This window comes from Sus scrofa, chromosome 14, assembly GCF_054392235.1.
Source record: "Sus scrofa isolate SSC_HxYL_T2T_F1_AM1 chromosome 14, Sscrofa_HxYL_maternal_Yorkshire_Landrace_v2.0, whole genome shotgun sequence".
NCBI lineage: Eukaryota > Metazoa > Chordata > Mammalia > Artiodactyla > Suidae > Sus > Sus scrofa.
The window spans coordinates 75,919,687-75,937,352 of record NC_139396.1 but is presented as its reverse complement, the minus strand read 5'-3'; the positions used below and the strand labels follow the sequence as shown (position 1 = coordinate 75,937,352).

Below are 17,666 nucleotides of genomic sequence, written 5' to 3'. Positions count from 1 at the left end.
TGGGAAGCACCCAGATGCCCACCAACTGATTGGGGGGTAAATAAAATGTGGTAGATCCATACTATGTAATTTGGCAATAAAAAGGAATGAAATAATGATAAATACCACAAATGGATGAAACTTTAAAACATTATACTAAGTTTTTAAGGAGTTATACTACCGCCACCTATTAAAGGAATTCTTTTACATGAGAAGTCCCTAAGGGAAAATCTTTGGATTATCCCTTGGAGAGAAAGAACTTAATGTTTACATACTGGGAGGAGAGGGCAGTGGACATGAGATGTGACTGCCAGTGGGTACTACTGGGTTTCTTTAGGTTTCTTTGGGGGTGATGAAAATGTTCAAAACTTCAATTATAGTAATTCTTGCACAGTTCCAGTAATATACTAAAATCAATGCATTTTGTACTTTAGGTAAATTGTATGGTTTGTAGATGGTATCTCAGGAAAGCTGTTTTAAAACAAAAGAAATTCAAAGAAAAATTAATCCAGCAAAGTGAAATTTTTTATTCATTAAATATGTATTTTCATATTTTAGGCGAAATAGATAGAGCATTCATAATGTACTCTTTAGATAGTTTAATTTTACTTTAACTTCATACTTTTTATTTTATATGAGAAAAGTTTTATTGAAATTTTCTATCTGATGATATTTTTTTAAAAAAATTGCTCAGCAACCGAGAGAAACATAACATTTGGAAGGGATTTTTTTTCTTTGTGAGGGAAAATAGTCTCTTTCTATTAAGCAGAGAACTTTAAAGATGTAACTTAATATGTTGGCTTGTCAAAAACCCAATATATGCTCTTGCCATAGTAATTTATCATTTATATTCATTATCTGTGATAAATTTCTATAAAAGAATGGACAATTTAAATTCGTACTATAAACATAAAGAATTTGAGTCAATTTCCCAAAATATATGAAATGCAAATTTGTGTAAAAGTGGTGTGGCAGAAACAAATTAGACTAGTATCCATGAGAATGTGAGTTCAATCCTTGGCCTCACTCAGTGGGTCGGGGAATCCCTTGTTGCCTTGAACTGTGGTGTAGGTTGCAGACTTGGCTTGGATCCCATGTTGCTGTGGCTCTGGTGTAGGCTGGCAGCTGCAACTCCAATTTGACCTCTAGCCTGGGAACTTCCATATGCTGCAGGGGTGGCCTTAAAAAGCAATAAATAAATAAATAAAAATTTTAAAAGTGTCACTGGATTCAGGTGGTATACAGACGGTAAGGACAGGAAAATAACAAACAAGGACTAGTTCACAGTCATTCACATCACATCTTCTCTGAGGTTGGTAAAGTCATATCCTCAATTGGCTTCACCCACTTCCTAAAAGCCTAAGAAAAATCTGATGAGTTTCAAAATTCAGATTCCAAGTGGGAAATGCCAACTAGTAGTTGAGTAGAATCTTTACGTCATACCTCAATAACATGATATTTAATAGTTTAAAAATTGATATATATGTCAATATATATGTCAATATATGTCAGTCCTCTGTTTCTTTCATGACACACCTCACTCATCATTCATAATTTAAATTACTTACTTTTTGGTTGTTTCTCTCCTTACCTGGACAATAAGCTCCCTGAGGGCAGAATCGTGTCTGTGTTGTTCACCAGTGCACAGTGATTAATAGATAGTAGGTATTCTGTGGTATTTGATGAAAAAAAGAATGATATTGAGTCATGAAAGAAATTTCCTCACTGGAGCTCTTAAAGTGTATAATGAGTTGTATTATTGAGATTTTTACTGTAATAGTAATCCCAAGGCTGGGGATGGTCTATGGGTGTGGCCCATGTGTTTTTTTTTTTTTTTTTCCTTTCATTTTTTATTTATTTATTTATTTATTTATTTTGTCTTTTTGCTATTTCTTGGGCCGCTCCCACGGCATATGGAGGTTCCCAGGCTAGGGGTCCAATCGGAGCTGTAGCCACCGGCCTACACCAGAGCCACAGCAACGCAGGATCCGAGCCGCGTCTGCAACCTACACCACAGCTCACGGCAACGCTGGATCATTAACCCACTGAGCAAGGGCGGGGACCGAACCCGCAACCTCATGGTTCCTAGTCAGATTCGTTAACCACTACACCACAATGGGAACTCCTTTCTTTCATTTTTTAAAGTCTCATTTAAGTATAGTTGATTTACAATGTTGTGATAATTTCTGTGACACAACATATTGATTCAGTTATATATACACAAATATCCATTCTTTTTCAGATTCTTTTCCCATATAGATTATCACAGAATATTAGGTAGAATTCCCTGTGCTATTCAGCTGGCCCCTATTGGCCAGACCTTTAATACACCTCATTGTAAATGTGCCAATCCCAAACTCCCAGTCCATCCCTCCCCTCCTCCCACCTGTCTTAACTATAAGTTTGTTCAAAGTCTGTGAGTCTGTTTCTATTCTGCATATGAGTTCATTTGTATCCTTTTTTTAGATTCCACATATAAGTAATATCATATAATGTTTGCCTTTCACTTTCTGACTGACTTAACTTAGTCCAATAAGCTCTAGGTCCACCCATGTTGCTGCAAATGGCGTTATTTCATTCTTTTTTAGGGCTGAGTAGTATTCCATTATATATATATATATATATATATCATACACCACATCTTTCACATTCTTCTCTTAATGGAAATTTAAATTACTTCCATGTTTTGGCTATTGTAGCTAGTGCTGCAGTGAACATTGGGGTGGCTATATCTTGCATAAGCCTTCTTCTGATAAGCAGCCGCGACCTGGGACAGGTAGCTTCCATGGCCAAGGGTGGATTTGAAGGAGGGATAACAGAGTTCCAAGGGTTTTCTTTTTACCTGTGGCAGATGTTATGTCCATTTATATTTTATTGACTACAGCAAGTCATGTAGTCAAGTCCAGAGTAATTAGAGCCAATAAGATGACTCCATTTGCAGGGAGAAGGCCAATATTTATTGATAACAATATAATTCACAACATGTGCTTAAAACCAGCCGGATGATATAGCTGACATTGTCCTTGTAACAGGTAAAATAATGAGTTATTTCTTTTGCTCTCCTCCAGTTAAAGCCATTGTTCATTAAAGTATGACTATTGCTACAAGGGGTTGGTGTGGGAAAAGAGACTAAATTGGTTGAGGTGTATCCTTTGGTTTTCCTTAACCTGAGTCAAGTTACAAGAGGTAACTACAACTCTTTCAGAATTCTCTCATTCATTCGTTCCACAAATATGTGTTAGTGCTTCTGATGCTGGATAGAAAATAGTGATCAAAATAGACATGACCCTTACCTTAAAAGACTGGTCTGGTAGCAAAGAGAGGTGCTTTAAAGAAAAGAATGTGACATCATACATGAATGATGGAGGGAGAACTGGACGTGGCAGCCATAATGTTGATTGTAGAGTCCTTATTGACATTTTGAGATTGATCAGACACTAGACTAAGTTGTGTTCTTCGACAAGAACCCAGACTGCAGATATTCTGTGTTGCTACAATGTACTGTGATTTATGTACTGTGACCATCAACCAGGCTGAGGGGCTGGGGTAGCAGTCTTCTTGGGAGGTTGAAGAGCCCAGCTAAGACGTGAAAATCCCTCCATTACACCTTGAGGGAGAGGCTTGCTCAGTCATACCTTTCCAAGAAATAAGTGCTAGCAGCTGGGCCCAGCAGTTGTATGGTTTCCTGGAAGCCAACGTGATACATGGGGCGGGTAATAATTAGCTGGGAGTTTATAATGCATGATGCTTCTCACTAGAGACTCTAGTGTCAGAAGGTGGGATCTGGAAGAAGTCTGCACCTTCAGACCACAGTGGCTTTTAATACAGTGCCCCTGACCTGAAAAGCAAAGGTACAGTGGATAGGTGTGGACAGGACGATGGGCTATCTAAAGATAGTGACAAAGCTTAACAATAAATAATCACAAGTAATCCCCACTGTGTGCTAGGCTAGGTGCTGGATGAATATTAATAAACAAAATATATGAAGTGTATAAAACCCCTAATCTTATGAGCTTATATTACAGGCTCATCAAGAGGACACCTTTCTAGATGAATGAGTGGTTCCCTTGATTATAAATATTCAGGTTTTGGAGTTCCCATCGTGGCGCAGTGGTTAACGAATCCAACTAGGAACCATGAGGTTGCGAGTTTGATCCCTGCCATTGCTCAGTGGGTTAAGGATCCGGCATTGCCGTGAGCTGTGGTGTAGGTCACAGATGTGGCTTGGATCTGGCGTTGCTGTGGCTCTGGTGTAGGCCGGCAGCTACAGCTCCGATTGGACCCCTAGCCTGGGAACCTCCATATGCCGTGAGAGCGGCCCAAGAAAATGGCAAAAAGACAATAAATAAATAAATAAATAAATAAAATCTACAGTCATTATAAAAAATAAATAAATATTCAGGTTTCTACTTTTAATGCCTTTTAGTGCCATCCATGAACCACCTGTATAATTTATTTTTTATAATTTAAAAAAAATTTTTTTGGCTCAGAGGTTAATGAACCCGACTTGCATCCATGAACATGAGGGTTCGATCCCTCGCTCAGTGGCTTAAGGAACCAGCATTGCCATGAGCTGTGGTGTAGGTTGTAGATGTAGCTTAGATCCCGTGTGGCTGCGGCCTAGGCTAGCGGCTGCAGCACCGACTGGAACCCCAGCTGGGAACCTCCATATGACACGGGTGTGGTGCTAAAAAGACAAAAAAAAAAAAAAAAAAAAAAAAAAAGTGTTTTTAATTTTTGGCTGCAGCATGTGCAAGTTCCTGGCCAGGAATCAAACCCTCACCACAGCAGTGACAACACCAGATCCTTTAACCTGCTGCCCCACCAGGGAATTCCCAACAAGTATAATTTAAATAGTTTAGAAAAATGAGCACACCCAAAGGAATTATTTGCTCTTAAAATAGACTCTTCTAAAAGGAATGACTTGATGTTAGACATATTCTGGACACATGATTTAAGGTATGATGCATGGAAAGGTCACAGGGTATGGTAGAAGCAAAATGATCTGATGCTCACTCAGATTCCCAGTAGAAACTTTCCTAAGTGAAAATGTCCCTAATAGTGTTTGTTTCACGATCAGCACATACGCATTGGAAACAAAGACACATGTTTGGGTCTGTGAGGAACGTCAAAAGAATCATCCCTCTGTTACCTGCTTCTGACTGGGTGGGTTAACAGCTGATCCTGGGTCAGAGTCAAGGCAACAGGGCCTAAAGCAAAGTTTTCTGGCTTCTTGGAGCAGGTTTGCCAAATTGAAAAAGAAAACTCAGGATTTTCCAAAGAGTGCTCAGATTCTGAGAAAAGGGGAGCCCCCAGGTTCAGCAGGAGACCCACATATCTAAGAGAGGTATCCAGAATCTTGGGGAGATGGGGGTGAAAAAGCTCTAAGGACTAGTGGTTGGAAATTTTCAACATAAAACTCTACATGGAAGGAAACTTGTAAAACACACAAAACTGATTTTTTTTTTTTTAATCGGGGCTATCATTGTTGTTCCCACTGTGGTGCAACAAGATCAATGGCATCTTTGGAGCGCTGGGACGTAAGTTTGATCCCTGGCCCTGCACAGTGGGTTAAGGATCCGGTGTTGCCAAAGCTATGGCTTAGGTAGCAACTGCTGCTCAAATCTGATGCCTGGCCCAGGAGTTCCATATGCTGCCAGGCAGCCAAAAATGAAAAGAAAAAAAAAAATCTAGGCTATCATTAAACATGTCCTAAAACACAGTTTTAAAAAATAGTGTCTGGAGTTCCCATTGTGGCTTAGCAGAAACGATCCAGACTAGGGACCATGAGGATACGGGTTCGATCTCTGACCCCACTCAGTGGGTTAAGGATCTGGATTTGGCATTGCTGTGAGCTGTGTTGTAGGTCACAACAGCTCACAGACACAGCTCATATCAGGCATTGCTGTGGCTGTGGCTGTGGCCAGCAGCTGCAACTCCAATTCGACCCCTAGCCTGGGAACTCCATATGTTGCAGCTACATCCCTAAAAAGCAAAAAAAAAAAAAAAAAAAAAAAAAACCCCACCAAAAAAACCCCCAAAGTGTCTCTTGTCGTAAGTTTTGAAGTCTGCGAGGTACATAGAACTGATGCAGAACTGTTTTAAATTTCTGTACTCCACTTCTCCCGTCTCCAGATCGGTGGACATACTGGAACTGACGGAGCAGGAGGAACTGCTGAAATTCCACTATCACACCCTCCGGCTGTACTCAGCCGTGTGCGCGCTAGGGAACCACCGCGTGGCCCACGCCTTGTGCAGCCACGTGGATGAGCCGCAGCTGCTTTACGCCATTGAGAACAAGTACATGCCTGGCCTGCTACGTGCCGGCTACTACGATCTGCTCATTGACATCCACCTCAGCTCCTATGCCACTGCCAGGCTCATGATGAACAATGAGTTCATCGTCCCCATGACAGAAGAGACCAAGAGCATCACCCTCTTCCCAGATGAGAATAAAAAGCACGGCCTCCCCGGGATTGGCCTCAGCACCTCCCTCAGGCCACGGATGCAGTTTTCCTCCCCAAGTTTTGTAAGCATTAATAACGAGTGTTACCAGTACAGCCCTGAGTTCCCGCTGGACATCCTCAAGGCCAAAACCATCCAGATGCTGACTGAGGCCGTGCAAGAGGGCAGCCTCCATGCCAGGGACCCTGTGGGCGGGACCACTGAGTTCCTCTTCGTCCCGCTCATCAAGCTTTTCTACACCCTGCTCATCATGGGCATCTTCCACAACGAGGACCTGAAACACATCTTGCAGTTGATTGAGCCCAGTGTGTTCAAGGAAGCCGCTGGTCCCGAGGAGGAGAGTGACACCCTGGAGAAGGAGCCCTGTGCCAGCGAAGACTCTAGGCTAGAAGGGCCAGCCGAGGAAGAAAGCAAAGGGGGAAAGAGGCCCAAGGAAGGCCTGCTCCAAATGAAACTGCCTGAGCCAGTTAAACTACAGGTAATCAGAAAATACGGTGTTGAATTTCAGAACCTATTAACATTGGCCTTTGTCTCCTTTGTGTGTTCGTTTGTCCCTGGGTAGTGGGAGTTCTTCATAAAGTTAACTAACTTCCTGTTGTGCTTGGGGATGTGCCTAACTTTCTTGCCTTGGGAATAGAATTCATGAATTTTCCAATCAAGTCAATTGACTAATGTTTGTAAAAGATCGATTCTGAATTTTTGTCCAGGTGGTTTCGTTGGTCAGTACATGTGCGAGTGTGGCATGCCACTGTTTCTGTGTGTGTGTGTACGCATGCATGTGTATGTGTGTGTCTGTCTGAAAAGAGATTTTTTTTTTGTCCTGCCAGTATTACCAAGTCCAAGCTTATACTACTTGCCCCATAATCAAGAGATGAAGTACTGGGATGAGGGGTAGTGACTTTATTAGGAAAGCCAGCAGACCAAGGAGATAGTAGCCTCCTGTCCCAAAGAACCATCTTGCCTAGGTTGGGATGCTGGTTACTTTTAAAGAGCAAAGAAGAGGAGGTGAGGAGTTAAAGTAGAGAAGGTGATAAGTAGTTACAAATATATCCTGGTTCCAAGTTGACCAGATTCTGTAGTCGGGGGCATCTATTTCTTCTTTCCTGCAGTCTGGAAATTTCCACCTGGATTCACAGATGGGTCAGGTCAGAATGTTTCCTGTGAGCTTAAACAAAGGTATTTTTGATTTAACGTTCAGGCAGGGGAGGCAGGGTCCCCACAGATGGGCCATTTTGCATACTTGACTAAAAAAAATTTTTTTTTTATTGTTATGGCTGTACCCATAGCATATGGAAGTTCTCAGGCCAGGAATTGAATCTGAGCTACCGCTGCAGCAGGCTGGATCCTTAATCCACTGCACCAGGCTGGGGATCAAACCTGAGCCTCTGCTCTGACCCAAGCCACTGCGATCAGGTTCTTAACCCACTGCACCACAGTGGTAACTCCCATTATGCATATTTGAAACAACAGCCCTTTAGTGATGAACTTGTAGAAAAAGCAATAGAATATGAAGGTTAAGGTAAGAGAAATAGGTCCTATGTGGAGTCAGATTTGTTCTTCCTAGTACATCAGCGCATCCTCTTCTTTCGTGTAGTCATTAACAGTTTCCTCATTCTCTCCTTGTTTCTGCAGATGCATTGCACCAGCGTTTTGTTGGTGCAAAGCTTTCCGTACCTATTCCCCTCTCCCACCCTTCCAACCTCAGGACACTTGTTCATCAGGAGATGCACCTGTTCTCACACAGCAAGATTTTACTTCCTACATTGGTTTCTAAGGAATCAAGGTCTTGCTTGTCTTTGTGCTCATCAGGCTACCCCAAGGACCCTTTCCTCATGCCTCTTTGGTTCTTAGTAGCAGTTGGATGCTCGCATCCTTGACACCCATTTCGCCCTTCCTTCCACAGGCAGCCCTGATGGAGGCCTTCCTCGGAGTCAGACCCTGGGTGGTGGTGAAGGGCGCAGCTCACTGTCTCTGGGGGAAATAGACACTTCCTTTTGTATTTCTGTCAAAACACCTTATTGCTGGAATTCCCACTGCGGTGTAATAGGATCGGCAACAATTTGGGAGCGCTGGGATGCAGGTTCAATCCCTGGCCCAGCACAGTGGGTAAAGGATATGGCATTGCCACAGCTGCAGCTTAGGTCACAACTGTGACTCAAATCTAATCCCTGGCCCACAGGGCAGCCAAAAAAGAAAAAAAAAAAATCCTATAGCTAGTCACATTAAATACTTGGCAGGAGAATAATGGATTTCTAGATGAAGGGAAATTTCAACTGGAATACTGTGAGGAAAGAGAGGGGAGGCCTGTCCCAGATGGTGACTTTTGAGCTGAGGTCAGATTGATGAGAGGGAGTTCAGTGCTTGTGAAGAAGGAGGGCAAGCGTGTTCCAGGAACTTTTCACACAGGGCACATAGCTGGACAAAGGCTCTGAGGCAGGAAGAGGCCAGGGTGGCTGCAGCTTACTGAGCGGGGGAGGGAGGGTGAGCAGGCAGAAAGCGGTTCACCTAGAGTCCAGCTGTTGGCTAAAACCAGCCGTGTGATGGGGTTTGAATTTTTTTCTAAGTTCAGTTAAAAGCAGGGAAGAATTTTAGCAGGAATTTTTTATTCTGAAAATCTCAGGGTAACTGCCGCAGGGAAGATAGTTAAGGGAGTAAGAGGGGGTGATCCCGAGCCCACCTAGCTAGGAGGCTGTCATGCTGCTCCAGACCCAAGGTGCTGGTGCTCCCACTGGGGTTGGATAAGCAGGTGAAGAGGGACGTGGACATCTCAGAACTGGCATTGACAGAAATGGCATTTTGTGGATGGTGATGCACAGGGCTTTAAAATCATTCTTAACATTGCTGTGTATTTATATCACAGTTGGCATAAAGTGTATTGAAATGTTTCCCTAAACTTTTGCAGAATGTTCTCCAGAAGGCATATTTCTCCAAATGCACTGTATTAGTTAAAAATCCTTTTGACTTCTGGTAAAAGAGTACCAGCTAACCATTTCATGAGTAAGCCAGAAAACCGCTTAATTAACGTACATGTAAAGTCTGGAGGTAGAGAGTTCTAGAATTAATGTCGTAGCTCAGTGGTATCATTGGGAACTAGATCTTTGTCTCCTCCTGTGATCCTCAGTTTATGGTTTTTATCCTAAAGTGTGTGACCTCATTCTTCCTCCAGTGCTCATGTCATTAGCCCATTATACTCATTTTGAAAAGGGTGTTCTGGTCTGTTATTCATGATGAAAAATCTTTCCCAGGAGACCTCTTGGAAATGTCTCCTTCTCTATCTTATTTCCTGTAGCACCTCCAGCTTCAGAGGAAGCCAGGACAGTACCTGTTCATTCAAGGGACATCAAAGGCTATTTGCCATGTTGGCTTAGACATATTACGTTTCATCTCCTGGGACTGGGCACATTGCCGTCTACATAAAGTCAGCATTCTGTTTATACAGGAAATGAGTTGACAACTAGCCATATCTGCCACACATTTTGATTTGATATACCTGGACCATTTTAAAGCTTCTGAAATTAAACTTGGTGTCTTTTTAATCATTCCTTTAGATGTGCCTGCTACTTCAGTACCTCTGTGACTGCCAGGTCCGGCACCGGATAGAAGCCATCGTGGCCTTTTCAGATGACTTTGTAGCTAAACTCCAAGACAACCAACGATTCCGATATAACGAAGTTATGCAAGCCTTAAACATGTCGGCTGCACTCACAGCCAGGAAAACCAAGGAATTTAGATCACCACCTCAGGAACAGGTATAAGAATGAACTGAAATGACTTCCTTTTTTACTTTGGATTTCAGTCCACCTAGGTTCCACATATTGCTAAACTATACCATGAGTTGCAAGTGAATTTTTTTCCCTGTTCTCCTTAAAATGGACAAGTTCATTTATTTTATTTTATTTTTTTAGGACTGCATCTCTGGCATGTGGAAGTTCCCAGGGTAGGGGTCGAATTGGAGCTGCAGCTGCCAGCCTATGCCACAGCTCATGGCAACGCCAGATCCTTAACCCACTGAGTGGGGCCAGGGATCAAACCCGCGTCCTCATGGATATTAGTTGGGTTTGTTATCGCTGAGCCACAATAGGAACTCCTGGTCAAGTATTTATTTGGTCAGTATTCATAGTTTCACCAAAAACAAATAAACAAAAACAAAAAAACTACTTGGTTAGTTTAAGCAAAAGAGAGCATTACGAAAAGATATCAAGTGTGTTAAGGATTCTTTGAGGAAGCCAGTGTGCCTGATTCTGAAGCTCTTCAAATAGGAATAACATCTAAGACAGGGTGAGTCTTCTGAAGCTGACACAGCACCACTCCAGCTGATAGGAAGCCTTGACACACAGGACCCAATGCTAGATTCTTTCCAATTTGTGCCTCCTAGAAGAACCAGAGTCATTGCCAGCTGTCTTGCAGGAATGTTAATCCCTTATTTGTGGTTCTTTCTCTGGTTGCTCACCTCCAAACCCCCATCCCCCTAGGGTGCAACACAACCAAAAGCCTAAACTTAAGAATGAACTAGTCTAGGGTTGTGAAATTTCTGGCATCTACTTTAGGAGGATGGGTCTCTTAGTGTGGGAAATGACCAAATATAGCTCTGATGGTCAAAAGGTATTAACTGACAGATCTCATCTTCAGTACCTTACTTTGCCTTTTCCCTCTGTATCCAAAGTATCTCTGAATGAAAGTGTCTAGGGACTGATGGCAGAATTTTTTTTTTCTCACCAGAAGATAATTTCTTTGAGGGAAGGAACATGAGGTTTTGAATATTGCTGTAAACATGTATTGAGCAGAGAACAAGTCCAGTCTCTCCCAGAGAAGCTCCATACTGTTAGGATATTTCTGTTGGGATACTTCTGCCTCTGAAAAAATGGAGTACATGTGCCTTTCCCTATTTTTCCTTCTAAATACAACTCTAATCTTGGGCATTGCATAAAAGACGACTTAAGAAGTCTCTGAAAGAGAACTGGCACACTCAGGAGCCAAGGAATGACATGGGTTGGGGGGGTGAGTTCTTCGGGCTTTCTTTTTGCCTCATCTATTCTAGATTTGGAGCTAAAGAACTCAGCAACCCAGAAATGCCAGCAGGCATAGATAAGAAAAGCCCCAACGAGGGCCATCTATGCCTAGCCAAAGGGCCAGTAAAACTGTTTTTCTAGCAGACAGAAAACTTTTACGTATTGATCATGCTACTCCAGCTGAACGCCACAGTAAACTCTGTGCACCACCCAAACAATCAGACACTGAGTAGGGTGTTTAGACTTCCACTCTCATCAGGCTGCACGCAGGTGCTCCAGCTGAGACTGGAGGGAGCTGGGACTTTATCCTGACTGAATGGTAAGGAGGCATGCCCCTTCCAAAATGTCAAGAGGCCAGTGAGGGTGATGGTACCAAGGTACTCTTAGCCTTTCCAGCCATGACTGTATGAGCTCAGGTCCAGTGAGGAACTGGCCCTCCCAAGTTTCACCCAGCAGAAGCAAGCTCTCCTCTCTTCAAGGAGGTCAAGTGGAAAAATGGACTTTCACTCCACCTGGAAGTAATGAGGCACCCAAGCCCTTCTCTTCCTAGATAGTGACCAAAGACACCAGAAGTTTAAGTAAGATCCAAAGTCTTATAACATAATACCAGGAATGTCCAGGTTTCAATTAAAATTACTCATCACATCCAGAACAGCAAAAACTTGAATAAAGAAAGGCAATCCATAGATACCAAATCTGAGATGACAAAAATTTAAAAAAGAAAGTTACAGCAAGAAAACGAAACAAAGGACATGAAGAACAAAATGAAAATTTTGGAACTGAAAAGTATAGTATCTGATTTAAAAACGCTTAATGACAGAACGAAGGGAGTAGAGAAAGAATCATTTAACTGAGAGAGGACAATAGAAATTACCTAGCTGAAAAACAGAAAATAGAGGGAAATGAATAGAGCCTCAAGGACTGGTACAAATATAGCAAAAGGTTTAACATTTGTGGCATTAGAGTTCCAGAAGGATAGGAGAAAGACAATGAGCTAAAAAAATACTTGAAAAAATAATGGTTGAAAACTTTTAAAATTTGGCAAAAGATGTAAAGAAAGAGATTTAAGAAGCTGAGTAAAACCCAAACAGGATGCCCTCCAAATCTAAACTGAGACATAATCATCAAACCTATGAAAACTGAAGACAAAAATCTTGAAAGCACTGAGTAACAAATGACAATCATGAGGAAAGACAAGTCCAGTGATGATGGATTTGTCATCAAATTGTATGGAAAACAGAAGGAATTTGTACACCATTTTTCAAGTGCTGAAAGAAAAGACCTGTCAACCCAGAGTTCTGTATGAAGTGGGAATATCCTTCAGGAATGAATGGGAAATCAAGACTTCCTCAAATTAAGGGAAACTACCAGAATTTGATTACCCTGAAAAAAATGCCAGAAGGAGGTTCTTTAGACAGAAAGCAAATGATGAAAGAAGAAAATTTGAAAAAACAACAAGACAGGATTAAAATAAGGGTAACTACAATACAATTCCTTTGTAATTATTTTCTATTTTTTTGAAAAATTCAAATAATTATTAGTTATTCTAATAGAATAATTATTAGAATTTTCTAATTATTTTTGATAGACAAAGGAAAAATGGTAACTCTCTAATGTGTTCTAAATGTGTGCATAGGAAATATTTAAGGCAATTATATTTTCTGTGTAGGAGAATAGGGACATAAAGGAAGATAAGGTATCTATACTTCATTTAAACTGGTAAAATGTTGATACCTGTACTGAGATAATTTATGTATATATAAGAGTTCCCATTGTGGCTCAGCAGTAACAAACCTGACAAGTATCCATGAGGACTTGGGTTCCATCCCTGGGACCACTCAGTTAAGGATCTGGCATTGCTGTGAGTTGCAGTGAGGTCACAGACATGGCTTGGATCTGGCTTTGTTGTGGCTGTGGCATAGGCTGGCAGCTGCAGCTCTGATTTGGCCCCTAGCCTTGGAGCCTCCATATGCTGCAGGTGTGGCCCTACAAAGACAAAAATAAATTATGTATTTATAATAACCACTGCAACCACTAAAAAGCTAGGGAAAGAGATAGACTAAAAAGTACTATGAATAATTTAAAATGGGATCCTAAAGGTAGTTCAAGGAACCCATAGCACATTGGGAAAAATAATTCAGAACAAATGGAAAAGAAGTAAAATAATAGACTTAAAATATATTGTTAAATTCATGAATGTGAACAGTCTGGTTACACTGAGTGAAAGACAAAGATTGACAGAGTGAATTTTAAAAACTTGACTTAACAATAAGCTCAATTAAAATATAATGATGTAGATATGTTGAAAGCAAAAGGATGTAAAGTGCTATGTCTTGAAAAATTAATCAAAAGGAAGTAAGAGGAGTTCCTGTTATGGCTCAGTGGTAATGAGCCTGACTAGTATCCATGAGGATGAGGGTTTGATCTCTGGCCCTGCTTAGTGGGTTAAGGATCTTGCATTGCTGTGAGTTGCAGTGTAGGTCACATACGTAGCTCACATCCCACATGGGTGTGGCTGTGGCTGTGGCATAGGCCAACAGCTGTAGCTCAGATTCAACCCCTAGCCTAGGAATTTCCTTACGCTGTACATGTGGCCCTAAAAAAAAAAAAAAAGAAAAGAAAAAGTGACTATATCAGAGCAAAGAATATTATCAGAGATATACAGGAACATCATGTAAGGATAAAAAATCAATACACCAAGAAGACAAATGTGTATGCATTGGACAACAGAGCTGCAAAATACATGAAATCAACATAGGTAAAACTGCAGGGGAAAATAGACAAATGCATAATTATAGTTGGAGACCTCAACATCCCTTTTTCAATATTCGAAAGAAAAGCTAGACAGAAAATCACCAAAAATGTAGGAGAATGCAGCACTGTCATCATCTAGCAGGATCTTTGGAAAACTCCATCCAATAACAGAAAACACATTTTTTTTTCAAATGCCCACAAAACATTTGCAAAATAGGACTGTATACTGAGACATAAAACAACCTCAACAAATATAAAATAATTGAAAATTTTCATAGAGAATATTTTTTCTCACCACATTGGAGTTAGATAAAAAATCAGTCACAGAAAGATAACAGGGAAATCTCCAAACATTTGTAAACTAAACAACTTATTTGTTTCTAAATAACACATAGTTTGAAGGAGGAAGTTTCAAGAGAAATTTAAAAATACACTTAACTGAAAGAAAATGGAAATAGCGCGTATCAGAATTTATGGAAACAGCCAAAGCTGTGTGAGAGGGAAATTTATTGCATTAAGTACTTACATTTAAAAGAGAAGGGCAAAAGACCCAAAGAGACATTTCTCCAAGGAAGATATACAGATGGTGAACAAGCACTGAATATTAGAGAAATGCAAATCAAACCCTCTATGAGGTACCACCTCACACCAGTCAGAATGGCCGTCATTAGTAAGTCCACAAATAACATGCTGGAGAGAGTGTGGAGAAAAGGGAACCCTCCTGCAGTGTTGGTGGGAATATAAATTGGTACAACCACTATGGAAAACAGTATGGTGGTATCTTAGAAAACTATACATGGAACTACCATATGACCCAGCAATACCACTCTTGGGCATGTATCCAGACAAAACTTTCCTTGAAAAAGACACATGTATGTTCATTGCAGCACTATTCATAATAGCCAAGACATGGAAACAGCCTAAATGCCCATTGACAGATGATTGGCTTAAGAAGATGTGTGTGTGTGTGTGTGTGTGTGTGTACACACAATGAAATACTACTCAGCCATAAAAAGAACAAAATAATGCCATTTGTAGCAACATGGATGGAACTAGAGACTCTCATAGTAAGTAAAGTAAGTCAGAAAGAGAAAGACAAATACCACGTGATATCACTTATATCTGGAATCAAATATATGGCACAAATGTACCTTTCCATAGAAAAGAAAGTCATGGACTTGGAGAATAGACTTGTGGTTTCCAAGGGGGAGGGGAAGGGGGAGGGAGTGGGATGGTTTGGGAATTTGGGGTTAATAGATGCAAACTATTGCCTTTGGAATGGATAAGCAAAGAGAACCTGCTGTATAGCACTGGGAACGGTGTCTAGTCACTTATGACGGAGCATGATAATGTGAGAAAAAAGAGTGTATACATGTATGTGTGACTAGGTCACCTTGCTGTACAGTAGAAAATTGACAGAACACTATAAACCAACTATAATGGAAAAAATAAAAATCATTATAAAAAATGAGAAAACACATAAATCAATAATCTAAACTGCCATCACAAAAATTTGGAAAAAGAACAACATAAACTGAAAACAAGCAGAAAGAAGGCATTAGTATAGATCAGAGGAGAAATGGATGAAAATGGAAACAGGACATTTAAAAATATCAATGAATCCAAAAGCTAGTTATTTTATAATATTAGCAGCATCAGTAAAACTCTAGGGAGTTCCCTTTGTGGCTCAGCAGTTAACAAACCTGACTAGAATCCATGAGGATGTGGGTTCCATCCCTGTCCTTGCTCAATAGGTTAATGATCTGGTGTTGCTGTGAGCAGTGATGTAGGTCACAGATGCAGCTCAGATCCCACATTGCTATGCCTGTGGTATAGGCTAGCAGCTATAGATCCAACTTGACCCCTAGCCTGAGAACTTCCATATGCTGCAGGTGCAGCCCTAAAAAAGCAAAAAATTAAAAACATTAAAAAAAATAACCTCTGAAGAGATTGACAAAGAGGAAAAAAAAAAGAAGATACAAATTGCCAAATTAGAAATGAAATGTGATATCACTACAGACCCAACAGTTGTCAATAGGATCATATGGGAATATACATGTACATACTGCCTGCTTCTGTTTATATAATGTTCTTGAAATGCCAGTAATATAGAAATGGAGAACAGATTAATGGTTGACAGGAATTAGGGATGAAGAATAGTCAAGAGGGAAGTGGGTGTGTTTATAGAAGAGTAACCAGATAATCCTGAGGTGATAGAATTGTTCTGTTTTGATTGTGTCTGTATCAGTGTCATTATCCTAGTTGTGATTCTGTACTACTGTTTTGCAGGATGTCACCCTTGGGGTAAACAGGGTAAAGGGTACTCAGGATCTGTTTGTATTATTTACTACAATAACATATGAACCTACAATATTCTCAAAATGAAAGTTTAGCAAGAAATTCACATACAACACTCTAAAAAGAAAACTCTCAGTTGTTTCCTAAAGGAAAACTGTGGACAGACTTTTCTTCATTCATAAATTTAATTCTATTTTATCTAAAATTAAAACAAATGTAATATAGCTTTTTATAGTTTAATTGAATCATTAATGTTAGAAAAAGCATTGTTATCCATGATATTGCTCTTCAATTATATTTGGTTTTCTTTCTTCTTTGATGTATTTAAAATATTCAATAAAGCATGAAATGAAAATCCATGAGAAATGCAAAAATTTTTTAAAAAAATAATGTTTTGTTCTTAGTTGATTTAAGAACACTGAGTATACAAAGATCTAACATGGAATTGCGAAAGCAAATAATATTATTTTTTAGCATACTAAGCTTTGACTAATTTGGCATATTTTGTGGTATTTGTTAGATTGAGTAAAAAATAATGCTGTTCCATCTGGGGGGCAACAGCCTAGGAATACTGAAAAAAAAATTTTCATCCTGTTTGGTTTTTATGATCTTCTTTGCTGTGCCATTCCTGAATTTTCTTCTCTTTTACTCTAGTTCTTCCTCTTGTTTTTTCAAACTTTCAGATCAATATGCTTCTCAATTTTAAGGATGACAAAAGTGAATGTCCATGTCCTGAAGAAATCCGAGACCAACTCTTGGATTTTCATGAAGATTTGATGACACATTGTGGTAAGGTCTTCCTGATTTTAAAACTCTTACTAAATTTTAGTGCAGAAGTAAGTATAGATGTAAATAGGTTCACAAATGTACAGGACACGTATTAGGAATTTATATAAGAATATTTATTATGGCAAAATGGTTAACTGACCCCCTGTGGGAAGTCATGAGGGGTATAGAGATCAGAAAGGCATTAAGACCATGCAGAGCATGACCAAAATTCTTTCTTTCTTTTCCCTCAGTGGCCAAGAGAATGAGGACATGTGACCAGGTGCTTTTGGCAGAGAGGGGAGTACTGTGTTGGTTTAGTCTGAAGAAATTTGATCACTAACAGTTGTAGTTAAGCTGGTTGAGGGGCCACACTTTAGGAGTGGCCTAGGAAAT

At 40.3% G+C, this 17,666-nt stretch overlaps 1 protein-coding gene across 19 annotated transcripts in view; it reads left to right on the top strand.

Annotated features, from left to right (window-relative positions):
• RYR2 (ryanodine receptor 2) overlaps positions 1–17,666 on the top strand; it is a 745,790-nt gene that overhangs the window by 508,373 nt on the left and 219,751 nt on the right. For all 19 annotated transcript variants that reach the window (XR_014827812.1, XR_014827813.1, XR_014827814.1 and 16 more), the window contains 3 exons: positions 6,115–6,922; positions 9,993–10,193; positions 17,189–17,294. Coding sequence is in view for 11 of the 19 variants with exons in the window: in XM_084996827.1 (XP_084852953.1) it covers positions 6,115–6,922; positions 9,993–10,193; positions 17,189–17,294 (1,115 nt within the window). In the remaining 8 variants the exon portion in view is untranslated. The remainder of the gene's footprint in view (positions 1–6,114; positions 6,923–9,992; positions 10,194–17,188; positions 17,295–17,666) is intronic.